The sequence below is a fragment of the Leptosomus discolor genome, chromosome 3, assembly GCF_034619465.1.
Source record: "Leptosomus discolor isolate bLepDis1 chromosome 3, bLepDis1.hap2, whole genome shotgun sequence".
Classification (NCBI taxonomy): Eukaryota; Metazoa; Chordata; class Aves; order Leptosomiformes; family Leptosomidae; genus Leptosomus; species Leptosomus discolor.
Genome location: NC_141393.1, coordinates 36291845 through 36311749, shown reverse-complemented (window position 1 = coordinate 36311749; position 19905 = coordinate 36291845). Strand labels below are relative to the sequence as shown.

The 19905-nt window shown below is 37.7% G+C and overlaps 1 protein-coding gene across 1 annotated transcript; it reads left to right on the top strand.

The window, feature by feature from the left end:
• The first annotated feature begins 2199 nt into the window (after positions 1–2199).
• On the top strand, positions 2200–9542 carry KATNBL1 (katanin regulatory subunit B1 like 1). The gene is made up of 9 exons (XM_009949255.2): positions 2200–2313; positions 3883–3923; positions 4296–4578; positions 5975–6093; positions 6270–6320; positions 6402–6491; positions 7041–7130; positions 7542–7635; positions 9070–9542. The coding sequence occupies exons 1-9, from the start codon at positions 2200–2202 to the stop codon at positions 9100–9102; spliced, it is 915 nt and encodes a 304-aa protein (XP_009947557.2). The 3' UTR covers positions 9103–9542.
• Positions 9543–19905: the final 10363 nt, after the last annotated feature.

Here is a 19905-nt window from a genome sequence, read left to right as displayed (position 1 = left end):
TTCCTCCAGGATAATCTCTCTTCAGTTCAGGTACATCCAGTTCAAGTATTTTGAGATGTTACCTTACATTCTTTAGAGCCCAATATTAAACACTGATAGGCTAATTGAGTTTCCTTGGTAAGGTGTTTCTTTCTAGCCTTCTTTTACACTTATATTAAGTAAAAAGCATTCTAGTTTAACTGTGCTGTCTTATAGTGGAGATCAGATTCTTGCTTACTGCTCAGTTTGAAAGAGGAGGGTAGTTTGAGATAATTTATTAAACAAGCAAGTGAGGAGAGGTCACTTTTCTGCATGAGGAGTTGTAAGCTGTCAGTGTGTCATGGGAGTAGTTGAAAAAATGATTCTTCAGGAACAGAGATGATGGATTATCTTTAGCATCTGACAGGTGACTCTGTGGGGTTTAGCTCTGGTAATAGCAGGTTGTCCTTCCTATTCTTCTGGAGTTTATTGCTTTCCGCTCAGCAACATTCTCAAACAGTGGATGCAAGGCGGGGGGGGGGGGACGACGGACGGACCACAAACAACACACCAGTAAGATTTTAGATTTTTTTCCAAGTCGTTCTAGCTTTCTGTCTTCATTAGCCTGAGTATAAGACTGGATTTGTTTGGATTTTAGGGTTGTTAGGTTGGACATTTTTCCAAAAGTTCAGTTGTGTGCCTTTGTGCTCCAAATTCAAGTTTTAATGTACAGCCCATTTTGAGTCCAAAGGATGGTTTTAACAATTTTGATGAGCAGAGAAGTTGTTTGTTCATGTGGTTTCTTCTAAACTTAAGGAAGAAAATACTTTTTTTACTCTTTCTTCATAAGCCTGGTGGCTGGAAGCCTTGGAAGTGTGAAGAGCTCACAAGGTGACAACTATTCTGTCACTGTCCCATAGTATGCAGGAAAAGTCAAGTTAATGAACCAGTCTTAAGCCAGCCTTGTAGCTGGAAAAGTATGGGCCACCAACTGTTAAAGGTCTTGCCCTAAATAGTGCTGCCATTTGCAGTGCTTGCTGAAGTTGTTGGTCTGAGGGCTCCGCTGTATCCTGCAATATGGAATTGAATATGCTTTATGTGAAGAATAGACCTTCTGCATTGTTTTGAGCCTGCCACCTGTTTATTTGATGGCCTTTAGCTACTGCATTGCAAGGTCTTCTGTGGCTAATAAGCTGTTTCCTGTCTGGCTTTTTCGATACTCAGTGTCTTAGTGTTTTAGATACTGAAGTTCTTAATGTGGGATAAATCCACTATGTAAAGGAAAAAGGATAGGACTGTTGGTACCAAAGGTGGAGGGGAGAGACTGGGGCACTCGTGTTGGGACCAGAAGTTTGCCATTTATAGGAAAACAATAAAATTAGAGCAAGTAGTTGGTTTTTAAAAGCAAGGTAGCATGTCTTCCTAAGATATTTTAAGAATGGTGCTCCATGACGATGTCGTCTTTGAAGCCAGTCTCAAGCAATGGATTTTCTGAATCGCTTACAAAAAATGCAAAACCATATGTACAGTTGTCTCATTCTTGGTTTTGATTCTTGTAGAAATATTTGTATACATTAAGTACTTTAGCTGTTTTCTTTTTGGTTAACTATGGATTAAAGATTTTTTTTATCTGAAAAATAGCCAAAGTTATATGCTGAGAAAAATGGGTGGGGGCTGGATTTGCCAGTAAATTAAAGGGAGATCTTTTATTTCCATTTTTTTAACCTTTGCTATTTTGATTAACTTTGCCTTCTTCCTGGAAAAGAAGGGATTCTTTTTATTTAGCTGCCTTTCCTCACTTGGAAACAGTTGTGGGACCAATTATTTTTTCTCTAGCTAGCGGATGAAATTCATAGTGTGAGATGTGGAGGAAAGAGTCTCATAAATTACCTTATTCTTTACTTGAGTTCTTGTCTGTATGGCATCGCTCGGTGTACACGTACTAAGCTGGTCTGAAAACAAGATCTCTGCCTCTGTTTATTTGCAGGGAGGAGGGCTTGGTTTTGTTTTGTTTTTTCGGAAAGCTAAATAGGAATTTTGAAGAACTCATCAGAATGTTACTAGTAAGGCCTCCAGCTAACATTTCCTAAAGGATGATGTCTTGGATAATTTATATGGCGGAATATCTTGTGAATAAACTCTTTTAACTGCTTTTGCCAGCTGCATTTGAAGAAAGTTGACTGAATGTTTTAGAAGATATAACTAAATATCTTTCCCTTGAAAACAGGAATTTGAGAGATTATGGCATCTGAAGCCCACAATGTTAGAAAACAGAAAGTATTACATATCGAAGGTCATCCCATTGATCTCCCCAGAAAAAGAGTCTCTTCTTCCACTAAAAAGATCATGAAGGAGGTAAGCTGTGGGTTTTGTTGGGGTTTTTTATTGTCCTCTGATGAAACTGAAGTAAACGTCAAACAAGCTTGTAGTTCTGAGCAGTCTAAAACTAGAAGCGCAGCCCTATTGGGCATTTCATATTTAGATGTGCAACAGCACATTATATTATGAAAACGGTGCGTTGTGATAGGCACAGGCAGCGACTGCACAGAGATATGCATTGTATCGTTCATGTGAGCAGTAGGTACTCATGCCTGCTTTTCTGCCATCTAGCCAAGAACAGTTTCAGTAGAGGAATTCTGTCATCAAAAAGTTCTCTCTTGCCAAGAGAGCTACATGGCACAAGTGCGAGGTAGGGTAGATGAAATACCTGCATTGAAATGGACCTTATTATTGTACAGATTGATCTACCACATTGTCTAGTAAGACATGTACTTTCACTGCATTCTTGCTAGTCAGAAATATTTTCTCATAACCTCTTACCTGTGTTACTGGCTGAAAAGTAAGGCAGCGGAGCATGGAGGAAGCACTAGGGAGATAAACTTCTGCTATGAGATTGCTTCAAACAGTGGTGAAGATGCCAATATCTTCTTTCTGTTTGCTTACTGAAATTATGTATTAAAACCCCCATGATTTTGTGACTCAGTGTTAACAAAAGTAGATCATAGTATTGTTTTTGCTGATGTGCACATTGTAGATGCTAACAGTAGTATAAATTTTCAAGTTTAAATGCCTGCAGTATGTAAGAGTCGGACCTGTTTATATGAAAATACATTTTTCTGACTTGAGCACCTTAGTGCTTTTTTATTTTTATTAATTTGTTTACTATTGAAAAAAGTAGACTGGAATGTTGCAATTTAACTCGTCTTCATTATGTGAAGCTCTAAAATATTGAAGACTACTGTATGAAAAAAGTCTTCCAAAATTCATCTCCCAATTGTGTTGCTTAGTTTTGAAAGATTTTGCTGATGTGTGGCACAACCTTGAATTAATTTTGTGATTCCTCTAGGATATCGCTGTTCTATGCAGCCTAATTGGTGTCAGGGTGCTAATCTGTTTCATATGAATGAATTCAGGATAATCAAGCTAGTGTTGTCTACAGCAGTCTGGATTTTTTTGTTGTTGTGCTTTGGTGGGGAAATGTTCTGCTGTCATCCTTCCCAATACTGGTGTCTGCTGTATTATGGGCCTTTAAATGTATGTGAGACACAAGTAATGCAATTTTGCCATCAGATTCAAGTAGGCTTTTTATATCAGTTGCAGTTCTTAGTTTTCTAGTGACTAAAGCATCTGTTTCTGTCACAATTCCACCTCTTGTCAAAGATACCCCGAGCCTACAGCTGGCTGTGGTGCTCCAAGGGCAGCTGTGGCAGAGCTAATCTGTCTATAGGTCACGGTGAAATAACTGAAGCTTATAGGAAGGTCAACGTAGCTGTGCTTTAGTTGCAGAATAGGAAGAGTGGGTGGAAAGGAGGAAATCTGTGGTAAACTTAAACCATGGTAAAGCAGGACTTCTTTTTGACAAACTTTGGGAGTGTTTGAGCCTTTTAGTAATACAGCTTTTCTTCTCCATTCTCTTTCTCCCAGGGTAAGAAATCTCCAAAACAGCTGGCTTCATACACAAACAGGTAGGAGGGCTGTGCTATGTAGAGTCTTGAGTTTTAGGTGAGAGGGAGGCAGGGAGGAAGAAGTGGTTTAAATCTATTACAACACCCAAGAAGACATAAATGGAAGATAGGTCTTAATTTTACTGACAATACTTGGTTCTTGTGTCCGCTTCCATAATAATGCATCTCTGCATTAATGAAAGTGGGAGAAAAATCTTGGTGGTAGCTCTTCCTTCATGACATTTTCGTTATCAAAAGTTTTATGTTGGGGATAAAATGTTTCAAGTAACCTGCAAGTTGATTGCTGCATTTGCAATGATACAGTTTAACTTAACACAAAACATTGCTTAGGTTTAGAGAAACCTTCACTAAAATACTGCTTTATTATTGCAGAATAACAGTTGGAAAAACTGTGACGAGTCCCGTCTCTCTTTTCAAAGCAGTATATTGTAAAAGAAAAGTTCATTGTTTTACTCCAAAGCCTTGTTACAGAAAGAAACAGTTCCCTAAATCTAGGGGCTGTGACATGGCAAATAAAGAAAATGAACTGGCTTGTGCAGGAAATCTGCCAGCAAAACTGCACAACGACAGTCGTACACACTTGCTGAATTCTAGTGACTCTGGCTCATCTCAAACAGAAGGCCCTTCATCCAAATATAGTGGATTTTTTTCAGAGGTAAGTAGAGTTTAAAGAAACTTTTGTTTAAAATACAAGTATTGCTGGTACTTTCTTTGTATGGTTATCTGTAAAAGTTTTCAGAGATTAATTTTCTTAACATACAGTTTGGCTCAGGTCTTGTGATTTACAGCCTTTATCTGTCAGTTTATGGTGATATAGTTGCCAACAGTAGTAGTCCTGCCAGTTTTCCCCATGTTTGTGTCAGCACAGAAGTTCAGATCTGCCAGGCTAGTCTGGGTTAAAATTGTACCAGCACCAAAGGAAAACATTGTTTTGACCTGATTAGGTTTCATGGCCTGGCATGATGTGTGGCCACACGGATGTTTATGGAAGTCTGAAAGTGTTGGTGTATGGATGAGAATAAACTGGTCAGGTAGGATAGGAATGAAACTAGTGAAACTAATGTAACTAATGTAGTGTATTAAACTAATTCAAGTGTTTGTATAAGACTGTATTTCTTGTTAAGATTGCTTGATGAAACCCAGTAAATGCTTGCAGGACTTCTGAAACTGGCTAAAAGGTCAGGTATTTGAACAAAATGGGTTTTGAGACCATGAAGGCCATTTAAGTCCCTTAATGTTGAAGTTTCCATTTCTGTCACCATAGATGTTTGTTGCTCATTGGGGCCTGCAGGTGTTTAAAGTGAGGCATGGCAGGGAAGATAAGATCGAAGACTATCAGCATGCCGTCTTTTCATGGTACTGTGAGTGTGGGCTGCCATGAAGAGAGAGCCCTGAGAGTCCAGTGGGCTAGAGGTACAAGTCTGTGGCACAATTGTGTTCCATTGAATTTGATGGTTTCAAGGAAGGGGCAGCAGAATAATTAGAATAAAGAGGTTGCAGAAAGAAGGGTAAAGAAGTGAAGACTGGGGAAGATTGATCCTCTGAGAAACTAAAGACCAAATCACTGGCCACAGATGACAGTTTAAGTGGTTTGAGAGGTGTGAGTGGCTCTGCAGTGTTCATCCCAATCCAAGGTCTTATTTAACAAAATACCTAAACTTCATCCTGAGAACAAGCTCTTTCAGAAGTGAAGCTTTTCTGTCAAAGTTCAGAATAATGCATGTAATTACTTGTGTCTAAATTTGTCCTCTGAGTTAGTGAGAATTATAGGTTGATGCTCATGAATGCTCCATTTAATTATTAGATCCTCTTTTTAAGTGTCTATAGACCTTATTCTTGCAGCTTTTGGGTAAAGTAGACTTAATCTATTTGTGCCCCCTTCTAAGGGAAATTTGTGGTTTTAAGTACATCGTTAGCTAAATTTCTAAAACTCATCAGCATACTGGCAAGAAAGCATATTTTCATACAGTAAATTACTGTATTAGAGCAGCATATTGTGTTGTTGCTGGCTACTTGTGGTAAACTAATTCTATATTTTAAAAAATATACAGGTTTCTCAGGACCATGAAACTATGGCTCAAGTTCTTTTCAGCAGGAATCTGAGGCTGAATGTAGCTTTAACCTTCTGGAGAAGGAGAAGTATAAGTGAACTGGTAGCCTACTTAGTGAGGTAAACCTACTGTCTCTTTTATATTCTTAAAGTGGTAGCAACCCCAAATACACTGCAGTATTTTTAGGGGTTCCTTAAATGTTATAACTTTGTTATTCTTTAAATCATAGTGAAAGTATATACTTCAACCTATGCTCTACTAGTAACATTTCTGATGTTATTCTTAATATTTCTAGGATACAGGATCTTGGAGTAGTAGTAGACTGCCTTCCTGTGCTTACAAACAGGTACAAGCAAAAAGTGGGGAATAAGAATCTGCTATAACCATGCTAAAGTTCAAGCATTTCTGAAACATCTTGGTTTTTAAGTTTACAGGAAGAAAAACCATATATTTCAGTTGGCTGCTGTGTAGATCTTTTGCCTTTAGTGAAATCATTGCTTAAAAGCAAGTATGAAGAGTAAGTATCAGTTTTGGATATTTTCAAAACACTTATTTCTTGCTTGCTCTATGCAGTGCCCTAGAAATTGATGGTGTTTAGTCTTCTGACTCTTGTTCCCTCTGCCCTTTCTCCCAACCCTGCCTTTCTCAGGGTACACCTATCTGAAGGGGAGGTTTCCTGTGAACCTTTGTCCTTTAACAAATTGGTGGTGCAAAACCTCTGTTCTGCAGGATTAAGGACCGGGGGGACTGGCTTTGTCCTTTCACAAATTCATTTATCCTAAACACAATAGCATCAAGGTTTTAGTATGCTTTATAACATGAAATCAAGGCAAAGTTTTCAGGCACAATACCTGAAGAATTTCTACTTTTTCAGCAAGTTTACCACTTCAAAATTGAAAACATAGCCAAGTATTTAAACTTGCCAATTTGTCTAGATTTTTTTTCTTCCAGAATAGAAAATGTGTTGCTTTTTAAGTCGCCAATTTGTCTTTATGCTTTAGCTGACCTGTACATACTGGAGAGGGGAGAGATAAAAAAGCATAATGTGTAAAATATGTTGTTACAGATATGTGATAGTTGGTTTAAACTGGCTTCAGGCTGTCATTAAAAGATGGTGGTCAGAACTGTCTGCACATACAGAAAAGGCAGAGGATGGGTGAGTATAGTGTTGGGAAATATGTAAATGTGTTTCTGTAGCTTCTTCCATCTCAATCTGTTTTAACTTTGATCAGTAAGAGCACATTTTATCTACAAGAGAAAAGATTATAATTTGGAAATAAAAGCTTAAAAGTACTTTAAACGTTCTGTTCTTAAAGACACAGGTCGTGTTTGGAAACTTGCTTTAAGGATTGTCACGTTTTGTTGGTTTTTAACTGGAGTTTTCATACGTGTAGAACATAGTCATATCAGAGGTTATACAAATGCTGTAGAAGTTGGGTCAAAATTTTTCTGATATTGTGTCAATATCTATCATATACAAAGTCTATATGCAGTATTAATCGTGTTTCAGTCAAAAAGTCTACTGAAATGTAGTATATATGTCATAGTGTTGTTCATTCTTTTTCAGAAATATTTGTATTTTAAAACAACAATTAAGTGGATTATGGGAACAGGAGAATCATCTTACTCTGGTTCCAGGATATACTGGTAATATAGCTAAGGTAATCCAGTTCCAGTTGTGTTTAGTAGTGAATGTAGTTGTGCCACTTGGCAGTATTCCTCTCATTTTGTGGTGTTTATGGTAAACTATTGATGGATAGAAACACCTTTACTTAATTTTCCACTAATGCTCAAGTCTAATGCACAATTTTTGCAGAAATCTGGAGTGGAGTCCCTATGCTAGTAGTGATGTGGTTTAGAATGCTAACAATGAATTCTTTATCCTTTTTTCTTTTGTGGAGAAAGCATCTTCTCAAATAAAATAACTAGTAGTAAAATCAAAATAAATTAAAAAAAACCAAAATTTGATGTAAAAAAGGGCCCAGATGAGTAGGTAGACTGTGAAAGCACAGATGTTTTCTCTGAAATCTGCTGTACCCATTGCAAGTGTAATGCAGCTTGGGTAATCTTAGCCCAGCAATGTTATTAGCATTTGCACATCAGGTGACTGTGGCAAATGACAACATACTGAATTCTAAAGCTGATTGCTGGCTGCTAAATGCATGATGTGCTGCTCATGGTACTCATATCTATAAACGTGGGTTTCGGAGGTTGGGCACCAAGACTTACACTGAGTGAGAAACATCTCCACATGGAGGGACCTGATGAAGGTAGACAGTGAGAAAGGGCTTAAAGCGGGCACATGGTTACGTGCTGGATTTGAGCGAACTTTAAAAACTTGGAGATTGCACGCTTTAGTTGCATCTGAAGGAGCTTTGTGGAATCTATACTTCTATGGCTACAAAATTTGTCACTTTGCATTAAACAAGTTGTTTCTTGTTCCTCTGGCACTGCTGTGCACATCTGACTTCAATTTTGGTATGTCTAGAAGGATAATTACAAACTTCTTGCAGAGTTTGTCAGCAGGGATGCAGAAGTACTGAGTTCTAACTCCCAGCTGGTAGAGCAATGGGAGCTTGTAATATAGACTGCCTGGTTCTTCTGGTAGATCAGCACAGCAGTCATAGCCAGTGTCAGTTTGTTTCCCTAGGATTCAGGTTCCCTTTCTGTTTATTTGCCTACTACCTAATGTATATCAGGATAAATTGTGACCAAGGCCACCGGAACAAGTCAGGAGCAAAAGGGAGTAGTACAAGAATGTTGGAGGAATATTGCTCTTAATAAACATGTTTCGAGTACATGATGTCACGGTGATGCTTTTCTTTCCTGTGCTTGCAGGGAGTAGAGGAAAAACAGACTAAATTGGTGGCTTTGGAAACTAATCCCACTGTTCTTGCAGGCTTTTTAGTACATAAAGAAATGCCACAGAAAGCATTAATTGAAAGAAGTCTTGAAGATAACTTGTTCTGAAATTTGGCCTAAACATAATTATTCTTGTATTATGGTCCTTATTGGTTACCTTACCTCAGACATACAGTCCATGTTATAGCTATAAGTAATGTGACAAACACTTTCTCTTTTTTTTTTCTTTCTAGGATGTAAATGCTTATTTATTACAGCTACACTGACATGATTGGGAAACTATGTGTACTATGTGGTGAAACAATCCCCTAAAGTATCCTTGAAATATGTACTATTTCTGAAAGCCTTTTGAGAAATACTGGCAGAAGAGAACTGAACTGTCAAGCTGTTTAATGAAACCACTAACAAAATCCTAACGATCTGCTTCACATTGAAGTGGAAAAATGTCTAGCAGGAGCAACTTTTACTTCAGTGAGGTGAAAGTGCACTATGAAAACTGTATGCCTTTGCTGCATTTGGGATTCACTCAGTTACTAGGTGTTCATTTAAATGCTACTGTATTTTACTACAATGTTGCATAAAAGAAGATGAATTATACTGTCATGAAGACAAGACAGCAGAACCAGTTATAATGAGCCAACAAAAGCAATCAGCATTAAGAGCTTTTAAATGTTCATTTAAATGTTTCACAAGAGAACTCCAAAATGCACAACTATCTTCCAATTGCATTTAAAAAAATCTTTGGAATATTCAATTACTTTTATGTTTTAATCAAATTATTAAAGACAGTTTTTGTTTGCACTATTGAGAAACTATACAGCAAAGATGCCTTAATTACTAGTGTTTCCAAAAGCCAATGTGTTAAGATGCAAATATGTTCAGATTGTGATGAAAAACTACAAAAATCAGGGTTTCACATTGTGTAGTTAATGAAACGTTGCACATATACAAAGATTCATGTATGAAAAATATTATAAATACCTGAAGTTAAGCTTGGATAAACAGTTACTGCAAATGACAGCAGAATGGTGAGTTTGTCTAACAAATGTTTTTATATTGTATGTGGATTTCTAACACGATAATCTTGTTCTGTATCATTTAAACTACATGCAAATAAGTAAATATATTAAATGTATCGTTTTTTCTTTCAAGTTCATAAAAAAATTTCTAGAATAATCTCTTCCACAGTATTTTTTATCATAGATATTTATGTCTATTGTTTTAAATGTTTACAGCCAGATGAGGCCATGATATTCAAATCGCACCCTTTTTATACTACCTCCTTTAAGAAACTGACAAAGAGCTTTTGCAAAATTAATCAAGTTCTAGCCTGATCAGTGATGGCAAATTCATACCAACAATAGCATTTAAAATACAGCTATCAACTCTTTTACTGTCTTATTGCTATCCTCTACTATTTTAATTTAAAAGCTGTAGCTTAATAGCTCTGACGGAGTTTTGATTTTAGGCTTGCTATTGCCTTTTTTATTTTGTGATTAGGAAGCATGCTTTTCCAATTAAAACTTATGAAGTGCCAGCTGTTCACTTAAAACATAAATATACCTGCCCAGCATGATCACCAAATAGTCTGCTTCCTTAAAAAACCAAGTATTTACAAGGATTGTTTTCATACCTAGCGTTAAGCATATGCACTTTTGTTGACATGCAGGAGAAAAGTCGTTTGATAGCCTCAAGTGGTTTCTGCTTTACAGATGAAATAAATGAATTTTAAACTCTTGTAGTGGTCAACAGCATTAGGCCTCCTATTGCTTCATTTTGTATTTAATTTACATATCATTACTGCTAACTTCTGAAGGCCAACTACAAAATCTGTCATCAGAACTTGATGCTTTTGGTTATTTGGATATTCTTTAAACCACCAAAAGTTTTGCACTTCCCAGGGCAATCAAACTCTTCCCGGTAGCTGGGACATCCCAAAACCGAGAACTCTGTGGGACAATCCCGAGATATGCACATAGCCAATTTTTTTGCTAGAACTGTTAGGTACCATTAGAGGTATTTCACACTCAAAAGAGTTTCAGATAGAACTTACTACTTCTCAAATGTTCTTGCTGTCAATTAAAAACTTAAAGGAACTATGGTATGGTGACATTCTTGTATTACTTTACTGTTCTGTTGAGCACTTAAGTGTAAAAGTAACGTAAAGACTAGCTTCATAATTTGGGTAGCAATTGCTGAAACTCTTAAATTATTGCTCAAGGAGAATACTGTAAAGGTGATGGAAACTCAGATCTTATTTTCTCCTGGTTTTTTAATAGACAAACTGAAGTAATTTATGGCCATTTATTTCTGGTAATACAAGAAGTAATCATTGTAATTGATTGAAGTGAAATACTCTAGTATTCAAAAATCCAGCTTGACTGTAGATGTAAATACATGGGCTTATAATGTAAATCCACGGCCACATGCAGAATTCCAAATTGTAACTGTGGATGGTGTTTTTGTTCTAGTGGCAAGGTAAGCTTAAGTTGAGGATCATTGAGAAATATCTAATAAAATAATGCATTATTTTTAACTGCCAAAAGTTGTATTTTGACAGGATCAATAATACAGTATTAAACGTTATCATTAGTATCTGTGCCTTATTTTAAATGAATTTTTATACTTTCCAGGCAGCTACTAGACTGTAAGAACAGGATTCTTGTCATTCCATTATGAAATTATTTTTCTGCCATGATCTTAAAGAACTTATTTAAACTATTCACATCATGCTGACATTCAGGCTCAGCTTGTTGTATCCTCTTTAGTTCTCAAATGTCTAGGAATCTGTTTTACTGTAATAGAGTGTATATGCATGGTACCTGCTCAAAGGTGACATGAGTAAAATGTCTTAATAGCTGTGTAACTCCATGAAATCCATGTAGTTGCCTCAGTGAACTGAGGAATTAAGTTTATGAACAATCATATGCATAAATGCTAACCTTTTTGATACTTTCGGAAAATGCTGTTTCTAGGATGTGTCAAAAGATCCAGGCAGAATTAATCCTTTATCCTGTATATTCTTGTGATGCAGAAGCATGTATGTACTTGAGGATGAAGGATGCCTCCACAGATCTGTTCTTCATGTTATACCACTTGATAGGAAGTTAATGACTCTGAAAAACAGTATGTCTCTTGCCTCAATGTTCCCTAAGAGTACTTCAGGCTGTTTTGCTGAAAGGGTTTTTATTTGAAGCATGAACTAGGACTTACCCATCCCTTAAACTGAGATTAAAGAAGGCTGCTGGCAAACTGCCTCTTTCTGCAGAGTTTTTTTTTTTAAAAAAAAAAAACCACACCACAGCCCAATGTTCTGTTAATACAAGAATCAAAGTTTAGGTAGTGCTGATAGCATGCTGAAGAGTGGAGACAGAAAAAGCTACCCCATCGATTAGCTGGGTACAAAGAATGTAGTGTGTCTTAATGGTGATGTATAGCTCCATTTTGGAGCTACACCTCTCTTAGTAAAGCGTACTCTGCAGCGGAACACCCTTGTATCACACAGGTACTGCGGTTCCAGGTTACTTGATAGTGCTTACAGATTGGTGCTGGTATTAAAAAAATTAGCATCAGCCCTCCAGGAGCTTGTGTTCTGCAGTGAGATATAATTAAAATCATTTTTCCTTTCTGTAGGCTGCCTTATTGTTATCAGAGGGTGCAGCTTTAACACTTGGGGTGCAGGAGGGATGGAAGAATAGGAAAGGACCAAAAAAAAGTACCCATGGCCTACATAGAGTGACATCAACCCCACTGCATTAGACCATGCATACCTTAAAGCAGGCTGTATTTTCATTTTCTGGTATCTGAAGTAGGCAAGTTTGGTCTTTATGTATTTTGCATTGAAGGGATAAAAGCTTTGAAGATGGATGCTACAGTGCTGATTTGTGGTATGTTTTGCCTTTTTTTTTTTTTTCTTGCAAGGGTGGATGTTCTGGTGCGTAGAACTTGAAAGCATCTTGTGCAAAGCTTACATTTTGAAACTAGCAAGTGGTTGCTTTTGCCAGTTCATCTTGCCAGATCTTCTAGTTCTACAGAAGACTGAAGGTCTGTCTTGGTGTGGAGATTTGCAGCTATATTTTGTGCCCAGTTTTCTGGTACAAAGGGAAACCGGTGGTTCATAGTCAACTATTTCAGAATACAAAACCATGCAAATCATGTTGCTGGTGTGAAGTTATTCCAGCTTTTGTACAATGCAAATTCTTTAGTTTATGAAAGCAGTTGGATCTTGTGTGAGGAACTTTATTGAACTGATGCTGCATTAGGAGAGGAGAAAAAAAAAATGAAGCCATTTTTAATAGCCTTGGTAAAAGCCAGACAGCGTGATTTGATTTTTGTCTTCAGTCTGCCTTCCTACACACGGTAATCATTGTAGGCTACAGATAAGGATTCACTGAGAGAATAGATTGAGCATGCTTGTGTTGTTAGTGCTTATATTACACTTGAAACAATTTATTCCATATTAGTTAAATGACTCGTTTGATGCCTTAGAATGAGACTAAAAGAAAGTAACTTTTCTCCCCCCTCCATTAATTTTTCAGCACTTGATGCTATTTCATCCTCTTCAAGTTTAAATGTACTGTGAGTAGTTATTGTTAGAAATGGGGAGGGGGAGATGAAAATTCTAGATAAAACACAGGGCTAGCTATTTAATACTATTCATTTTGAAGCAATTGTGAAAATTTTCCCCCTTTAAAACTTCACACAAATTTTGTTAATACCTGCTGAGGTGGGTTCTCAGGGCTGCAAGTTTGAGTTTGAACTTGGTTGAAAAAAATAAAGTGTTTTCACTCAAAATAACCATAGCTGCAGTATCTTTTTTGTTGTTTGGTTTTGTTTTGTTTTTTTTTTTCTACTGAGTACTAAGCTGGACTCTGATACTAACCTGCCATATGGGAGTCAGGAGGTGTGGCACTGTCCCGTAATGGGATAAATAGAAATAATCGCACAGACTTCAGCTGTTGCAGGCCTAGAATATTTTTGTTTCTGTACTGAGTAGTTTTGTAGTGAATCTGTTCATGTAGATTGTAGCTGCTGATCATGTTGGTATAAAATGAGATCTGGCTTTTTCAGGTTGGATGTGGTACGTAGTTGAGTCATACAGATCACTGTTTCAATTCAGACGATCATTACTTGGAGCACAATAGTGTAGGTGAACAACTAACTTGGGTCTTGTATGTCTGTACTTAGAAGGATGCCATGTTCATGTTTCTCACCTCCCCCACCCCACCCCCCCACCCCTTACTCCTTAATCTCAGTGCTTAGAGACATTTGAATTCCCTTTGGGAAGCGATAGCTGCCAAAACACATGTGATAAAAATGCTTTTACGAATATGCTTGTGACTTGCTTAATACACTTCTGTGAATAATAGTGCTCTGTGAATTTGGGAAGGAGGCCATTTTCTGTATGTATAGGCTTGAAAGAAACAGAACTAGTGGATTTCGCTGAGACTGCAACCATTTTCTTGATATTTTTGGGGGAGGAGTAAGCACTATGTGTATTTTGAAATGACAAAAACATCATACTTTAAAGTGAGCTGCAGACAGTTTCAAATAGCTCTTGTAATTTAGGTTGATGACTGTCTTTCCAGTTGTATTTAACCTCCTGAGTTTCACTTTCAAAAAGACTGAATGATGTTTGGATCTTGCAGTTGCCACTTTCACTTGTTTCAGATATTCCATGGATTTAAAGACTTAGTACAATAAGTGTTCCAGCTTCAGAAAAATAGACGGTCTTTTTGTCTTTTGTGACAAACAGGCTTTCATTACACCTCTTGTGCATGAGACGAAGTGTTCTGCAAACTCATTTTTAGAGCTACTATTTCAGGGGAGGGCTGCCACATCCAAGAAGCCTGTGGCATGTTTGGTTCTAAATGGAGAAGTTGAACAAATATAGTCAGCTGTTAGGAGAATGCATATTTCATTACTGTCAAGTTGTCTTATCTCATGCAAATCAGCTGTGCTATTATCTACTTAGTCTAGATAAAAGTGGAATGATGGATTATTGGGGAGTTGAAGTCAACAACTTTTGGCTGTAAGAAACCAAAAATGCTATTTCTGTGCCACAATGAATGCAGAAAAGAACTATTTGTTGTGTGTTTGGAAAGCAGAAATCTTTTTTTTACGTCTGCTAATAGTACTTTGTCTTGAAGCTAAAAGGTGTAGACTTTTATGTGTGTGTGTTTAAAATAACATTAAGTTTCTGACTGAAAAGGAAAAAAAAACCTTACTGCACTAGTTCCTTTCTGGATGACTGTCAGCTGTGGAAAAAAGTAAATAAAATTATAAAAATATAATTAACCATCATTGTACAAGTAGTGATAAAACTTTATTTTCAACATTGTAAGGTTCTGGCAATTATTAGTGAAGCAGTAAAGCAGAACAGGACTGAAGAATAACTGGCAGGTTCTGTTCTCTGCCTTGTGTTCTGGTAAGTCTAAAAGCTTGACCACTTTTAATCAACCAAAATGAGTGATGATAGACAGAAGTGTTAATTCTGGAGTAATTCTATGCCAACAGCCAGTATTAGCCTAAGAATAAGCGGGGTAGCTGGTTGTAAAGTGAACCCTGCCCACCAGAGCAACTGTCTTCTGAAATAAATTTTCTTAGGAAGAATCTTGTGGTACTTCAAGTAAAACTGTGAATTTGCCTTTTTTGTTTTTGAAAGATGCTATAGTTGGGGTGCTTTCTGCTAGAGAGAGGAGAGGGGGAATTCTGAAGATGAAGACTTCCAGATCTCCTGGTATTTGGATTATGGGGTACTGCTCCAAGGGGTCTCTAAAAATATTTACTTCCCTCTGAGTGGTGGCATCAGTAATCATTAAGTGAGTTGAGGGCTTGAACACAGTCAAACTCTTGTCAGGACTGTGGCTGATGTGTGCCTCCCTGGTTGTCTGTTGATGTAGGGAATTGACTTGTATAAATTAAAACTAGGGAAGAGGGAGTGTTTGCTTTAGATATGGTACAAAAATTCTCATCACCTGAGAAGGGTGCCCGTGATAGCTGGAGATAGGACTGGAAAGACTTCCTGTATCATGTGCCTAATTCCACAACAGTGAGGCACTTCGTGAAGGAAGGTTGGAGACTCGGTGCTTGCAGAGCAGTTGCGTTTCCTCCCAGTTGCTGCTTTCCCACCCCTCTGACACGTTGGAGCACATCTGCTTGGCTGAGTTCCCAGCTCCACATCAACCCTTGTCACTTATCCAAGTGAGAATAAAATGCCTTCATACTTGGCACACCTGGTTTCCCAAGCAATGTCTTGTATCTCAAGTCTTCCAGGTTCTCACTACAAACCAAATTATCAGCTTAGTGCCATTGAACTGTGAAAACTTAAAGGCTTATACCTGTGGTAAGTAACACATGGCAACTGTGGATGCTACCACTTTGTTTACCTCTTACATTAACACGAGAGAACCAGAAGTATGCACAGGCTACTTCAGTCACCAGGTTTAAGATGAAGCTGTTGTATTAGGAGTGTTTGTATGTGTATAAATGTTTTATAAACGTAAATATTCTACGAAGTATTAATTAAAAATGACAACACTTCTGAACATTGACAAGTGGTGGGTGGCTTACTAGTTAGGGAGAAATCCTGCTGCTTAGAGGTGAATGGTTTGTTGGTTTAGGTGGGGGGGGTTTCCTATTCACCCATCTTGCCTCCCCCCTCTGAGCATGAGTCTTTAAATTTGTTGATGCCTCCTTGAATTCTCATTTTTGCAAGCTTATGCCTTTTAGGGTTTTCTGATCCCACAGAAAATGATCAGGGAGTTGGGCAGGGCAAGGTCATGCCTTGTTCAAACAATGCTGTGTAAGCATGTGCATGCACTCATTGCTGTGAAGTATCATTTTTACACTTCCTTCTGCACTGTAGTGCATTTATGCTTCTATTGGTGGCATGTCCCAACATCTGTAAAGGGATTGTTTCTATCTTTTAATTCTTGATTCAAAAAGCAGTATTAGTTGCTTTCCAGCTGAACAGGGAAGCTTGCTACTAAAGCTAAAAATTAACAACAAAAAAAAAAAGCAGGGGGCGGGGTGGACACGGACATGGGACATGACACCAAAAACACCCAAACCAAAAAACTAGTATTCACTTGGCTCCAGCATAAAGTAGTGCTGTGACCAGATGACAATCAAATGCTGCCACACATTTCTCAGTAAAAAGGGGACATAAGAATGCCTCTCTGAATGAGGAATCTGACACTACAGATTTTTTAATGTATTTATTTATTTTAGGATTAGTGCATTGTGATTTAGCGGTTTATTTTCTAGACTGTCTGAATATTTGGTACATGACCTCAGCCACCTTATTCTTAAGGGCTGTAAATAGGAGAACGCCCTTGGAGCTGTCTTCACAACTGGCAGCTTGCTAACATCAGCCTTTACCTTGGGGACTAGCAAGGCATATTTCAGCATTTCTGTATGCAGGCTTTGGCGTACATACTTCTGATACATGCCTCCTCATTTTATAGTTCTCTGTCAGCTCTGGAAAATGAGAATTTAGCCTCTAGTGAGTCACTCGTGTCTGATTTGGATGAAACATGTTCCAATACCAAGAATTCTGCCTATGTGAAAGGAACTTCTCTCTTCCTCCATAACCTCACCAAATCTAAACCCTGATTGTAACAGACTTCTATATTGAGAAATCAGTTTATCCACAGTTCTTGGTATCCTCATTAACACTTTTTTTCTGGTCTGTGGTTCCTTTGTAGTATTTGATTATCATTAACCTTATGCTATTTTTCATACCTTATAGAGAAGGTTCTATCCATTAGCTCTGTGGTATATCTTCCAAGATACTGCTGCCCACGTGTTTCCTGGTGTCCAGCATAACTCAGATTTTTCAGGCATTTATTTGAAGTTGTCTTTTGGCCAGGAAATATACTCAGAACCTGAAGTGATGTGCTTTTTGATGGAAGTATCATTTGTGGTGGCAGCTGTGTAATTGAATTTTACTACCTCAATGAAAGACTTGAGTAAGAGGAAGAACTAATTTGAGTCGGATGGCTCCAGCAAGCCCTACCTTTTGTTCCCACATCCAGTGGTGGAATAAAAGGAAGATAAGCTATAATTACTGCTTTAGGGAGTATTTGAACCCAGCCTCAACCATAGCTACTGTTTCATATATATTGCTTTTTCTCCTCGTGGCATCACCAGCAGTCAGTCATGCAGAGTTGGCTGCAGCACCTGCTCCCTGATCTGCTGTTCCATGGGAGCTTCAGACACAGCCTTACCTCTGCTAAGAAAGGAGACCCTTTTGCTGAATCCTCAGGAGGATTCTTTCCCAACAGAACTTCCCTTAGAAGATGTTCCAAATTCATATCTAAAGTTGTGTCCAAGATTCAGTTATAGAAGTACCTGGTTTTCTTTCCTGTATGTGCCTCTTCTAGGTCAAGATGCTATGACGTGCTTTGTATGCCAGGAGAATCTTCTCATTTTAGATGCACAAGCCAGTCTTTTTAATCTCCCCATGTTTTGTCTGCCCCAGACACTGGCCAACCAGATAAATAGCTGTGTAAAAGCTTGCAGTGGGACTTGCTGGTGGTCCGCCTAAGCTCAAGCTCCCTGTGGCCTTGATGAAGAATGCTTCTCCTCCATTAAAAGGTTCAGTTGCTTTTTCATCAAGCATCACACTGTTTTGTGGAGAAAGGGATATCTTGTATAACATGGTTATCAGTTTCAGAGATGATCAGGTTGGTGGTTTGTGTGGTTTTTTTTTTGTTTATTGTGTGGTTTGGTTTCTTGGGGGTTTCTGTTGGTTTGTTTGTGATTTTTCTTGTTTCCTAGAGGTATACAGTTGTTTGATATATATTTGTTGATATATATTTTTAAGAGCTTATGCACTTTATTTCTTCCTCCTTCCACCCCCCACCAAATCCTGCATGAATACAAAGTAGCCCTGGCTGTTACCTGATTTTGCTTCCCCTTTCCAATATTTCTTATTTTGACATGTCAATATCTAAAAGTGTGTCTTTACCGTTGCAAAAAGCAATTCTAAACTAGATACTAGAGTCTGTCACCTGGAGTGAACAATGAACTCTTTTAAGATGCTTTGCTGAATTTTTTAGGCTTGCAGGAGACAGTAAAAACTCATGAATTAAGTCCAGCAATAATGTTTTTGTGGATCATTGTTGTTTTATTTGCCTAAAATAAAATTTCTAAATGCAAAAGACAAAACTAAATTCAGGACTCTTGCTATCCATGGCAAAGCTACTGCTTCCAGTGCGCCCTGGATTTCACCAGACACTATAACGAGCTTCCCAGAGGAGCCTGCTGTCAAATGCATTTACAAGTAATGCAAGCAAGAAGCTAGAGGGGGAGAAGAGGCATTTGAAGGTGACTTATGCTACTATTTTTTTCTGAAAGCTTAACAAACTGTTATATGGGAAATATAAAAAATTACCCATTCTTACATAACTCAAAAAATTCAGGAGGGAAAAAATGCAGGCATCCAAACCCATGAATTATATGGAAAGTACAAGAGTTCATGCTGCAATTGGATTGATTTTTATATGATAAAGCTTGTATTAATTTAACCCTACAGTGCTGATCAGAGAAATGGAAAATCCTGCTTCAGGATGAACTATTAAAGTAAAAAAAAAAAGTATGAATATAATTTAGAAAGAATCACTGTATTCCCATGACTCTTATTTACCTCTAGTCTAAGGTTGACATAGATTTGAGTCAAACAGGAAATACTACTTACTGCAAAGCTGCTAATCATGTTGCTTTAATGAAGCTGTTCAGCACATTGAATAGCAATGTAACAACGCATAGAAAACTAGCTTGTTTGCCATTGATTAATGATAGATAATGTGTGTAATTTGCTACAGTGGTTCATTTGAGCAGCTCTCTGATGTACTAACTTGGGCTCATCAAGGCAAGTCTTTACTTGCACACTCTTGATGATTCAGCATAAAAGCCCACACAAATAGGAATGTGCTTTAAACATAAAAACAGGATTCATATTTAGCTTTCTTGCAGTGTAATCAAGGGGTAATGCACTTCCAAATTATTTCATTCAGATAAACAAGGCAAAGTTTTAAGGGTAGAAGAACAAAAGTTGCTTATTT